We start from the raw sequence: 13,442 nt of genomic DNA, 5'->3' as shown, positions 1-13,442 counted from the left end.
ACATGCGACAACTTTAAAATAAAACAAAAAAACAAACAGCAATTGAATGGGAAAAGATCTCAACACATCTGTGCCAGCTATTTGTCAACTTGACGAAAGTTCTCTGGGAAGAGGAACCTCAACTGAAAAGATGCCTACATCAGAATGGCCTGTAAGCGAGACTGTAGGGCAGTCTCTTGATTACTGATTGACTATGGGAGGGCCCAGCTCTGGGGAGGTCTGACCTGGATTGTATAAAAAAGCAATTGAGCAAGCCAGTAAGCAGCACTTTCTTCTCCATGGCCTCTATTTCAGTCCCTGGCCCTTGAGCTCTAGCCCTGACTTCCCTCAGTGATGAACTGTGGTCAGTACATGTAAGGCAAATAAATAAACTCTTTCCTTTCCAAGCTGATTTTGGTCATGGCGTTTATCACAGAACTAGAAAGCTAAGTACAATGACACTCAATCAAAAAAAAAAAAAAAATCTGGGTGACAAGCACATCAAAGTGCATCCAATAGAACAGGCCATGTGATCACAGTTTCCTGCTATATGGGCCGTAGGCTCCATTCCCAGGATCCCTGGGGGACTTAGGGAAGACTGGAGAATGAAGCATTAGTTATCCATCACTGTGGCAAAATATCTGACAAGAATCAGCTTGAGAGGAGGAGGAGTGGATTATTTTAGTTCATGGTAGAAAACTACAGTCTAGCATGGTAGGGACGGCATGGTGGTGGGAGTGTAAGGTCAGTCTGTTCAGTCTGAAAGTGGGGAGACCAAGTCCCAGGACCCCAGGAATGATACTACCCATATTCAGTGTGGGTCTTCCCTCCTCAGTGAAACCTGTTTAGAAACATCTTCACAGACATGCCTCAGTTTGTCTCCTAGATGACTGCAAATCCACTAACTTGGTAGTGAAAACTGATCATTACAAGGTGCTTAGCATTAATCTACAGAGAAACACTAACAAAAAAAGCTACAATGATAATAGCTCTATCAACTAGATAGCTATTAGAATGGCTAAACACAGTTGTTAAAACTGACAATATCAAGAGTTGATGAGATGACTGAGTGACTCTCATCCAATGCTAGTGAGACAGAATTATTCAGTCTGGGAACTTCCTATAAAATTAAACAGCTAGCATACAACAACCGCCATTCCATTTCTAACTATTCACCCGAGAAAATAGTTATGTCCATACAAAACTCTGCATCCTAAAGCAGATTTATTCATAATAACAAAAACTGCAAACAACCTAAACATACCATCAGTTATAGATGAGTAAACTATCAAACAATGGGGTGGAATTTAGTAATAAGCAGGAGTAAGATACCAGACACAAGCAAGATTATAGAGAAGTTTCAAATGCATTAATCTAAGCAAACAAAGTCAGTTCCAAAAGACTACTTGTTCCATAAATCCATTTATATGACATCCCAGAAAAGGTCAAATTTTAAGACAATCAGTGGCTCAAAGCCGAGAGTAAAGGGACAGAGTTGATTATAAAGGGGACTAATAATAGAGTCACTCTGCATTTTTACTGTGATACTGGTTTTGTGACTATGTCAAAACTCAGAAATGTATACTAGGTGAACATATTTACTGTTATATAAATTATACCAACAAAAATGATAAAGGTATTAGGAAAAAAAATCCAATACTTAGAATACTACCAAGCCTTTATATCCCAACCAAATGAAAGACAAGAGGTATAAAATTATTTTATGTATCATACATCTGATTTAAACATGCAACCTATTAAGCACAATTCAAACAACAGAAAGCTGTATTTCTGCTTTATGAATTAAAGATACATATTATTAAAATGATTTCTTCATTTAGTGAGATTTCATCTGAAAACTAACTGACGCCTTATCACTAAGCACAGATTCCCATACTCCCGAGACAGTCAGTGACAGCAGTGAGCAGGAACGTGATTTCCCCACCCCAACTGGTCAACTTCTCAGGAGTAGTCTGTCAGGGTAAGGCAGATGACACAAATTTAAACATTCTCTAAGCAGGAAAGTCATCAGTAGCTCTGCTCAAAGAGACATTTTGGAAGACATTATTTAAACAAAGCATGAATTGGTGCCATTAGCCTTATCTTATTTTTATTTCATTTTTATTTTTTTGAGATAAGGTATGTAGCCCTGGCCATCCTAGAATTTGCTATCTAGAACAGGCTGGCCTTGAACTTAGAGATACACCTGCCTCTGCCTCCCTAGTGCTGAGATTAAAACTGTGGCACTATGCCCCGCTAATTTTTAAGCTTGCTTGTTCTTTTGTTTTGTTTGAGTGTGTGTGTGTCTGTCTGTCTTCTGTTTGTTTGTCTGTTTGTCTGTGTATACCTGCAGAGACCAGAGGAGAATATTGGATCCTTTGGAGATAGAGTTATAGACACAGTGTGAGAAACCTAACATTGTTTTCAGGAACTAAAGTTGAGTCCTTTTGAAAAGCAGGCACTATTTCCTACTGAACCATGTCTCCAGCTCCCAGCCTCATTTTAAACATGCAAACACCAAGGTTTTACAAAACAGATTGGGTCACTCCCCATTTCTAAAGCAGAAGAAAAGTACAAGTAAAATTAAAACGCAGCCCAGCCTGATTTCAAAGCTCTTATTTCTACTGTGTTTACCAATAATTTTTTCTGGGCCATCTGCAAATGTTTAAGTTGTACATATTTCAAATGAATACTTACCTTTCAAGACTGCCCCCCCCACATACATACACACACACACACACACACACACACACACTACCTTTTAAGATGGCCTTGAACTTCGGATCTGCCTGTGTCTATCTGCCCACTGCCGATTTCAGATGGGGATAGAACCAGGGCTTCATGGGTGCTAAAACTAAGCACACTATCAACTGAGCCATCTTTCAAGATTTTATTTGGAGTATAAGTCGCTTTAAAACTAAACCCCAAGTCTACAAACATGTATATATAGCCAGTTTATAATTTAACACAGGCCAGGAGGTGGTGGTGCACGCCTTTAATCCCAGCACTTGGGAGGCAGAGGCAGGCGGATCTCTGTAAGTTCGAGGCCAGCCTGATCTTCAAGAGCTAGTTCCAGGACAGGCTCCAAAGCCACAGAGAAACCCTGTCCCAAAAAACCAAAATAAATAAATAAATTAATTAATTAATTAACATATAATCTTTTATATTTTCATTCAAAATTCTAAACAACAAATCACTTAAAATTGGAGTTAAAAATAGCAAATATACAAGAAATAACCAAAGGATATGTGAAAAAGTAATCATGCTCACTTCTGACCTAAATGAAGAATTTATTACAAATCTAATTTTAAACAAAAGAATATAGAAAAAATTTCCCCTTTCTTTTGGCTTCCTGACATCTGGCTTTCCTCTATTGTTTTCAAAGCTGCCAGTATCCTGAATTATAACACAGATTATTCACTGCAGCAGAAACTCACCCTGTGAAGCGTCACTGTGTGCTGTTCCCATATAGCTGTTTCCTCCATTGCTGTGCTCTGATAAAGGAAAAGAAAACAAAGCATTTACTTTTTCAAAAATAAAAAAAAAGTTTTTAATAAAGTTAAAAAAAGCATTCTGAAAACAACTTAGCACAATAAAATACCAAAACTCAAACTGTTAATATTAAAAATATTCTGGAAAACACTTAACAACTATGAAAGGGTTGTTTGTTTTTGTTTTAAGAGATAGAAAAGCAGACTCAGGAACTTCCTTTGTTTTAAGTTAATTTGGACAGATGCCGCTCTACATTTAATGCAAGCAGAAAGCAAGTTTGAGCTAGCTAAATCAGCAACCTTACGCTTAACATCAGACAGGTTAGAATAAACCAACCGTTTTAAAATATCTAAGTGGACATTTAAGAGCATTCTTTGCGTTGGATAAAGCAAGAGAAAGCAAAATCCCTCTGAACCTGGTATTTATAAACACATGTTCCAGGAACACAGATTAAGAACATTTGATACATTGTTTTAAAGCCACAAGCAATACTCCTCCATCCAGTTTCAGTTATATATCAGACTCACTTCCTCTAAGTTCATTTACAGCCATACAGAAGGTTTTCATGTTACTCATATCACAAACACGCATCTACAAAACAGTCCCTCACCCCCGAGAACCATAAGGATCAATCCAAGTTTCAGTAGATTCTGGGCAGACCACAGAGTAGCTGAGTTTTGTCTCCCCTGGAGCAGAAAATAAGTGATCTAAAAAATGCACATTAAAAATTGAAAAGCAAATTTATTTTGAATTGGGCTAATTGCTTTTGGTGGTTTAAAGTAAAACAGTCTCTCTTAGCGCTACTTTTTAACTGAAATGACTAATATGCATTTATTTCTAAAATAGATTTTTCAGAATTATCAAAATGTAAGGTGAAAGGGGAGAGTGCTATGCATGGCCTTCTCAGAACATCCCTCATCAGCTATTACAATAAATGCAACTTTCACAAGTGAGATTTGTTTCTGTTACATGGGTATCAGTAGCATCACAAGACTCCGAGCATCAAGGTGCCAGGGGACCATTTCTCTTTTCCCACAGCAATTTTAATTGAAGATTAATGCCACCTTAGAAAATGAACCCCTATAAAGAAAGCCTGCTTCCCTGAATTCAAAGCAACTAGATTGACTTTCCTCCCAAGTGAATAAGGGAGGAAAGAGAAAGGAGCTCTCTGTTCACTCCCATAGATAAGAACTGCCAAACTTACCAGCTTTTGTTTCAATCTTCCAGCCATGAGCAGCAAAACTTTGTTTTAATGATACTCCCCTGGACACAAAGCTGTTTTGTTTTGAACAAAAACTGACCAGATTTTTTAAACACATACAACCACCACCAACAACAAAAACCCTCCCAAACTCTACTCTATCGATGTGAATCAGTGACAGTGATAGTGGATCATTAAACATCAACAGTTCCACTAAAACACACATAACAAAACGCCTGCAGTAACTGCCAGTCTGTGCAATCTCAGCTGGCATTAACAATGAGAACTGCTTGCAAAGCTCTAAACTGTTTTTTTTTCTGGATCCACTTTGTTAAGTAGTAGCAGGACTTCCACGACTTTTTAATCCCTTCCATATCAGTCCAAACTGTAAGTGATCTGATAACGGGTACTTTCCTTGAACTATCTTAGGAGAAGTGTGTGGTTCTCCATAGGGCTGTGATGATCACTTTGTTTACATCGTTAGGCAAAGCAAAGGAAAGCAGGTGACAAAATAGCTTGGGTATTGTCAGATCTAATTTTGTTTAAGTCTAAGGAGGGAGAAGGCTGAAAAGATATGAAAAAGGTTCACAATGAACAGCCTGGAATAAAGGCTGCGGATATATTTCTCATTAGGTGCTTGTCTTCTTGTTCTTTTCCCACTCATAGTAAATTGGCAACATACCTAAAACTACATTCACATTCCAATGCTACTTGAGGTTTCCAATGCTTCTATAGTTGGACCTTTTGTTTTAATTTATTAAATTAATTAAACCTTTAACTTATTAAATTATGAAAATTATTATTGTTCTGTGTGTGTGTGTCTGTCTGCCCTTCTTCTGGATAGGCAGCTTCTGCCCCTCTCCTCTCTCCCTTCCTCTTCTCTCCCGCCATTCCCCCCTCCATAACCCACTAAATAAACTCTACACCACCCCCCATAAAAGAAAATGACTTTAATGAGTGAGAACTGGATCCTTTAGAATAGGGAGAAACACTTCTGGAAAAACAGCTAAAATACAACAGCTTCTGATTAGAAACATAAGCCGAGCTGGGAGGTTTCCTTTCACTCTAAGTCCTTGTGTGCTGTTTTATAATCATCATCGATTGCTTGTGCAAATAAAGTTATGTGCAAACTTAATTTTCATGCTATAAACTTACTAATGTTTTTAAAATGAATCATTTTAAAATATACATAAGGGCCTCTGTTAATCCACACCAGTCTCATTCTAAATGTGTTTAAGCTTGTAAAGAACAGGACATTAAGCCACTAAGGATGACGATTCTTCTTCTAGTATTCTCTATTAACTATTCACGATACACAGAAAATGAGCTAGGCTAAAAATAAGTGCAGAACCTAACTCTGTTATAAATTTGAAATGAGATCCTAGTTTTCCTCACCTATAAGATCAGGGAATTAGCCTGAATCATATCAAGGAAAAAGTTCTTTTCAGTTCCAAAAGTCTATTTAAATAAAGTATACTAAAGAATCGGTTACAAATTCAATAATTAGCATCAAAAGTGACTGCAATTCATGACTCCTGTATTAGTTTTGAATACACTTCTAAGTCGGTATCAACTGACTAGAATCATAATTTCTAAAGAAAAAAAAAGCTGTATTTCAGAATCTGCCAAGAGTTTGTTTGGCTTCTTTGTTCTAAGCTCCAGCTGGCAAATACACTACTCAGATCACCAAATCTGAAGGGCTTCCTGCCAACTCTAGATCCTAATTCTAGGCAGTTTCATCATCCTTTAGGCCAATTACAAATGGGAGTAAGACAGGAGAGCTGAGCTGACAAGAAAGCTCATTTTCCTATTACTGAGTGTACTTATCTAGCTGCAAAAGAGGGAGAGGGTTAAACAGAGAAACAGCAAATCTCCAGACATATCATATGCATTATGCTGTAATGTTTAGAACCTTAATATCAGTAGGAAAACACTAATAAATTTTAGATAATTAAACAGTGCAAGCAGAGTTCATTCTGAAGACAATAAGTGGAAAGCAGAAAGATCAGTCAGAGGAGAATTAACATTAGGAAGGAAGTATTACAGAGGGGTGGGGGGAGCAGCTCTGAAAGGGCAGGTAACCATTACAAATGCAGCCTCAGATAGGCTTAATTTGAGGTACCCAGGGAACCATCAGAGCAGAGGCACAGGAATTAGGCAGGTAAGTATACATATTTGAAGTCAAGACTGAAATCTAGAGTAGACAAGGATACTGAAAAGGATATCTAGTTTACAAAGGATTAAGATGACCCTATGGACCATAACTATTTTAGGGAAAGGAACGAAGAATCAAGAGAACTTGAGAAGTTGCCAGTGAAAATACATAAAAACCAATAGAGCTAATATAAAACATTATTTACTGTCCAGAGAACACACCAAAATACAAGAACTGAAGATCTCTCAATCTGAGATCAATATACTTTATTATCTAACATCACAAAAGATAAAATTTTCTTGAGTTTTAGAAATGTTAGATCCTATTTAATATTATTTATATTAGTCTAGAAGATCAGTGTTAAAGCACCCTAAACAGTCTCTGCATGGCTCCCAATCCTCCCTTAGGAAAATCAAGTCCTACTTTTTTGGAAACAACTCTTTGACCGGAACTGGAGCTCTAAAGTTTGTTTCTGCTTTGTTTTGTGTTTTACTTTTGTTGTTAGCTTTTTATTCTACCTAAAGTAGAAATACGACAAGTTCCTGGGGTGGGACTGAGTCAGGAACTAACAAGTATAGGGACAGATCCCGGCCCTCTGAGGCCCTCTGAGAATTCTCAAAGAAGTGCCGTGCTCTGACCACCACGCTATAGCTGCAGTACAAAGATAGGAAATAGAACATGTGTTAAAAGATAACAGATGGCATATCCTGGTAATGATCTGAGGAAAACTGTTTAAATTCTCAAAACAGAGATGCCAAGAGGTAGTAAAAGAAGATTAATCTAAAGTTCAATGGAGTGAAGTTCTGAAAAGATTCCCAGAGCAATCAGGGATCCAACAAAATTCACAAATACAATAAAAAAAAGCAATTCATTAAATGTAAGACTTCAAGTAGCTATTGAAATAAGCATGTACTGACTACAGGATAAAGTTTCAATAGAAATTAAGAAACATGAACACAACCATGTCAGAAATGTGTGAAAATACTGACAGTGGCCGTATTTCACAATTTAAAAAATCATGTAGAAAAATGAAAAAGGTGCCAATTTTGTAAAAAAAATAAAAAGAAAGCATATTTATATATTTGCAGCGAAAAGGTTGGCTTTAGAATCATGTATGTAAATTTTTGTATTTGCCAAAGTGAACAAACACATATAAATCTTATAACCCACAAAAGAACCTAAGTGTTAACTTAAGCAGACAAAAGTCATTTACCAGTTAGAAGCCAGGACAGAGTTACCCTTATACACGGGCACAAAAGTTGGAAAAAACTCTTAGGTACTGGTTAAGATTCTTTCTTGCCCTAGAAGCTAAGCAAAGAGGTATATCCAATCTAAAAATTAACTTACATACACCATGATCTCTTTTCAGTTTAATGTACTGCTAGAAATACTTCAAAATAGGGAGCTGGAGAGATGGCTCAGTGGTTAAGAGCATTGCCTGCTCTTCCAAAGGTCCTGAGTTCAATTCCCAGCAACCACATGGTGGCTCACAACCATCTGTAAAGAGGTCTGGTGCCCTCTTCTGGCCTTCAGGCACACACAGACAGAATATTGTATACATAATAAATAAATAAATAAATAAATAAAAAAAGAAATACTTCAAAATAAAGTATCTTGATAGAAGTTATAATGGAATTACAAAAGCAAATCAAGGGCTGGAGAGATGGCTCAGTGGTTAAGAGCATTGCCTGCTCTGCCAAAGGTCCTGAGTTCAATTCCCAGCAACCACATGGTGGCTCACAACCATCTGTAATGAGATCTGGTTCCCTCTTCTGGCCTGCAGACATACACACAGACAGAATATTGTATACATAATAAATAAATATTTTTTAAAAAAAAGCAAATATATATATATATATATATATATATATATATATATATAAAATTTGCCCACTTGTCTATTTTTTTAAAAAAAAGATAAGCATTGGAACAATTAATTAATTACAGTACTCTGGAAACTGGTACTGGCAAGGGACTAAATGTTTATTCTGTCTTCCTTATACAAACAGTACCACTGGGGAACCGAACAGTACATGAAAGGAAGTTTTCCTTAGATACTCCAGCTAATAAATCACAAAAGAATAGAATTTAAACACCATCATCTGGTGACACCTAGTGTATTAAGAAATCTAAGCAATGCTTTTGTTCAAGTCCATGGAAGGCCTGGCCCTTTCTAAATGGAGACAGGAGGAATGGATGGGGGAGACACAGGAGGAGGACGGAAAATAAATGAAAAAATACTAATTAAATAAAAAAAGAAATCTAGGCAATCAAGCACTTACCAATGATAAAGCCAGGTGTTGTGGTCTATGCTTATGATGTCAGCACTTAATTAAGGGAAGGCATGAGGAACAAAGCAACTACAGGTACACCAAGAGTTTAAGACCAGTCTGGGCTCCAAAAGATCATGTGGAAGGTGGGGGTGTGGAAGGAAAGATCTTATAAAAACAAATAAACAAAAAAGTTATGTGATAATGGGTTCATTAATTGGTATCTGTACTGAAATCAGAACATGGAAGATTCACTATAATCTCCATTTGAAGTGTTTTTCACTTAAAAAAAGACAACTTGAAGGATCGGGAAATCATTAATCAGAGAAGACCCAAACCAAGAGTGCCCTTACCATGACCCAGCTGCACTAAGAAAAATTCCTTTAGCAGCTGCCTTCTTTTTCAGAAAAGAAAAAGTATAGGGAATCTTAGAGATAAGCAAACATCTTACAGGAGCATTTTAAAAGATCGCCTAACACAAGCAAGTATGTAACTATGTAAAGCAGTTAACTCTTTATAAAACAGCAGACAATTAGGTCTGAGTTCTAAGTGGGGAAAGATGTATAGGAAAATGACATTCCTGAGTTCTGACCTCATTTCTGAGCTCAGGACAAATCTCTTGAGGAAAAAACAAACTAATGCTGGATGACTGAGGGATGGATGTGGGAAACATCCCAGGTAAAAGAAGCAGTCTAATCAAAAGCCAATCCCTGGCAGGACATCTGAATTTATTATGTACTATGAGACTGTATTAAGTTCTGCAAATAACCAGACACAATCAAATATGACCTCGCTTCTCCCAGAGCTTACATGCTAGTGGGAGACACAGATGACCCAAACACTTCCTGCCTTGATTATAATCATGGGCTTAAATAAGCACTACTAAAAAAGAAAACCAGCGTCCTGAGAGGAACAAAGAGAAACCTGGCAGAAAGTATACATAGCAGAACTAAAAGGGGGCTGGAAGAGATGGGAAAACCAGAGCTAAGGTATTCTTTAGAAGGCTACTATAGTACTCCAAAGAGAATTAGTGTGTATGTTACATATGTGGAGGGGGGAAGAGAGTAAATGGTGGAAAATACAGATAGAATTACAAGACAAGATCAGAGGTGCTCAGCTGATAAAAACTGAAAAACTTGCTAATCAATCACTCACCACTAAGGAAATATCCAAACTGAGTCATATACACTGGATTTATAATGTACTTCAAAGCCTCTCTATTGCCTAATTCAAACTAGGCTGTAGCTCTCCTTTTTTGTTTTTCAAGACAGGGTTTCTCTGTGGTTTTGGAGCCTGTCCTGGAACTAGCTCTTATAGACCAGGCTGACCTCGAACTCACAGAGATTGGCCTGCTTCTGCCTCCTGAGTGCTGGGATTAAAGGCGTGTGCACCCCGCTAGGCTGTAGCTCTTAACGTTAACATAAGACAGTTTTCCTAGGTATCTCAAAAGCCCAAGCACCTCCTCTGACACCAAAAAATAACTTACCGAATTGAGCCTACTTATCTACAGAATGAACTTTATACATAAACAAGATCAACCTACGTGCCTTTCTCCAATATTAAAATGCACTTCTGAAGCCAGGCGGTGGTGGCGCACACCTTTAATCCCAGCACTCGGGAGGCAGAGGCAGGCGGATCTCTGTGAGTTCGAGGCCAGCCTGGTCTACAAAGGGAGTTCTAGGACAGGCTCCAAAACCACAGAGAAACCCTGTCTCAAAAAACCAATAAATAAATAAATAAATAAAATGCACTTCTGATATTTTAAAAAGATGTGTCAATCCTGGTAACTTATTATGTGTTAGGTTCTCTGTTGAGTATAAAATTATCTTGAGCTGGGGACTGTTTTCTACTCCTTCCTTTTAAATGGGTGAGACAGTAGCTAATGGTAGATATATGCCCCAAAATCCAATACCTAGACCCTAAACTCAGTAAGTGAAAGAATCTTAAGCTTATTCAATGACCATATTTTTTATGTCCTTATCTTACTGGACTTCTTGCCGTAGAGAATCTGGCCTGCTGCTTACATGGGTCTCCACTTTCTAATTCATTTACGTAAATTTGCTTAATGCATTTTTATATATTAGTACTTTTTCACAATAAGAAGATAAAAAATTAGTTGGCTAGTTTTAAGTCAAGGCATGTATGTCAAAATCCAGATTTATAGCCTGTTCTGAAAAACTGGAAGATCTGGCTTGTCTGACTCCAGCTGGAGCTTCCTTCACTGCAGCTTGCTTCCAATCAATACAGTAGTACCAATGCTTACAGCTTTATGACTCCTGCTCTTTGTCCAGTCTAAGACTCATCTGACACATACTAAAGCTCATCTGATGCTCATTTAGAACACAGGAGCATTTAAATGGACACATATTTGAGTTATAATCAGATGTGTGACTAAGTATAGCAAATGAATTAGCCTTGGATCCTTCACCTGTAAAAGAAAATAGTAATATCTAACAGAACTGTAAAGATCAAATAGCATAGCTATGAAACACTAAGCTCAGTATCTGTGAGTCAGCACTCAACATAAATGCAGAACCTATTTTCAATGCCCACTTATTTCCAATTTTATGGGCAATATAGCATCAGTATAGTACAGTGCATTTTGTTTGATTAAATAGTCCAGTATAACAAAAAAAAAACAAACAAATTATTGAGTAAGTGTTCTAAAGTTCTTTTTGAACTGATACTACTGGAAGAAAATTTACATTTTGAATGACAGATCTGTTTTTTTGTCTAAAATACATATTATCTCTTGATTGAAAATTTCAATGGTCTTACCAGAGTCAAGTAAATCCCACTATGGATTTAGGATTTAATCATAAAATATTCTCAAAATTAAAACTAACCAAAGCAGCTTTCACAACTGTTGGAACTCTAACAGCTGAATAATTTGTTCCGATAATTCTTTTTGCACAATATTAAACCAGTATAAAACTACAACTTAACCTACTTTTCTCCCTCCAAAGTCAGTAAGTTTTCCTACAACAAAAGGCTATGAAGAGCAGGCTAGGTACAGTAAAATAGTCTTGGAATCCCTGCACTCAGGAGGCTGAGGTAGAACTGAGTTCAAAATCAGTCTGGGTCATATAACAAGTTTGAGGTCAGCCTAGGCAGATCAAGTAGTCCAAGACAGTCTGGAACTACTTACACAGACGAGGATGACCTGAGTCCTCAGGCCTCCGCCTTCCCAGAGTTGGGGTCAGAGGCATGCTCATCCACACACATGCTCGTCCACACACACTTTATGCATCACTAGGGACTGACACTGGGCCTTGTGTGTGCTACACAAGCAAGCACTTTACCAACTGAGTGATACACCCAGTTCAAAATTCTTTGGTTTTTACACAATGAATTGCAAGTTTTAAAACTGAAGCTGGGTGGCGGTGGCGCACACCTTTAATTCTAACACTCAGGAGGCAGAGGCAGGCAAGTCTCTCATTTCGAGGCTAGCCTGGTCTACAGAGCTAGTTCCAAGGCATTTAGGGTTACAAATGAACAAAAAGATTTAATTAGGGGGCCTGGAGAGATGGCTCAGCTGTTAAGAACAATGCTGCTCTTCCACAGGACCTGGGTTCAATTCCCAGCACAAGCAGGGCAGCTCACAACTGTCTAACTCCAAATCCCGAGGATCCAACACCCTTCAACAAACATACATGTAGGCAAAACATCAATGCAAATAAAAGTTAAATGAATGAGTTAAAATTTTAAGAGATTTAATTATAAATTTAATATATATTCCAGTCATTTGAAATTGTTCTAAAAGCTGATGTGGTAGCTCACACCAATAACACCAGTAACTAAATTCAGGGCTGATCTCAGCTAAACAATGAGATCGATCCCAGTTTGATGAAAACTCACCTCAAAACAGTAATAATAACAAAAACTTTTTTTTATACTAGCACCAATATCAAACTCCCAAAAGAAAAAATGGAGTTTTTTATTTTATTTTTGTCTGAGACAGGGTTTCTCTGTAGCTCTGACTGTCCCCAACTCACTCTGTAGATCAACACGGCCTTCAGCTCACAAAGATCCACCTGCATCTACCTCCTGTGTGCTGGGATTAAAGATGTGCACCTGGCTGAAAATAGAATTTTTTTTTATCTTGGGAAAATACTCCATTTTAAAAAATAAAAAACAAGAATTCAGAAAATTAAAACAAATTCATTGAAACTTTTGTTCCTAATTACTATCCACAGAAAATATTCTTTACTTTGATCTTCTCTGCGTGAACAGCAAACCTGAATGAATTTATCTGTCAGCCAACTGACGTCCTGGTATGCTGCCAGCACAAAAACACCTTGTTCTGACACAAACTAAAATGCATGCGTGGTAAAATCTAATAACG

The 13,442-nt window shown here is 37.4% G+C and overlaps 1 protein-coding gene across 7 annotated transcripts in view; it reads right to left on the bottom strand.

Moving 5' to 3' along the window:
- Positions 1–13,442, bottom strand: part of Tjp1 (tight junction protein 1) — a 251,979-nt gene that overhangs the window by 53,944 nt on the left and 184,593 nt on the right. For all 7 annotated transcript variants that reach the window (XM_057755876.1, XM_057755877.1, XM_057755878.1 and 4 more), the window contains one exon: positions 3,417–3,473. In XM_057755876.1, the coding sequence (XP_057611859.1) occupies positions 3,417–3,473 (57 nt within the window). The remainder of the gene's footprint in view (positions 1–3,416; positions 3,474–13,442) is intronic.

The sequence above is a fragment of the Chionomys nivalis genome, chromosome 23 (genome assembly GCF_950005125.1).
Source record: "Chionomys nivalis chromosome 23, mChiNiv1.1, whole genome shotgun sequence".
In the NCBI taxonomy this organism is placed as follows: Eukaryota; Metazoa; Chordata; class Mammalia; order Rodentia; family Cricetidae; genus Chionomys; species Chionomys nivalis.
Note: the sequence above shows the minus strand (reverse complement) of the source record. Positions and strands in the feature narration are given on the sequence as shown.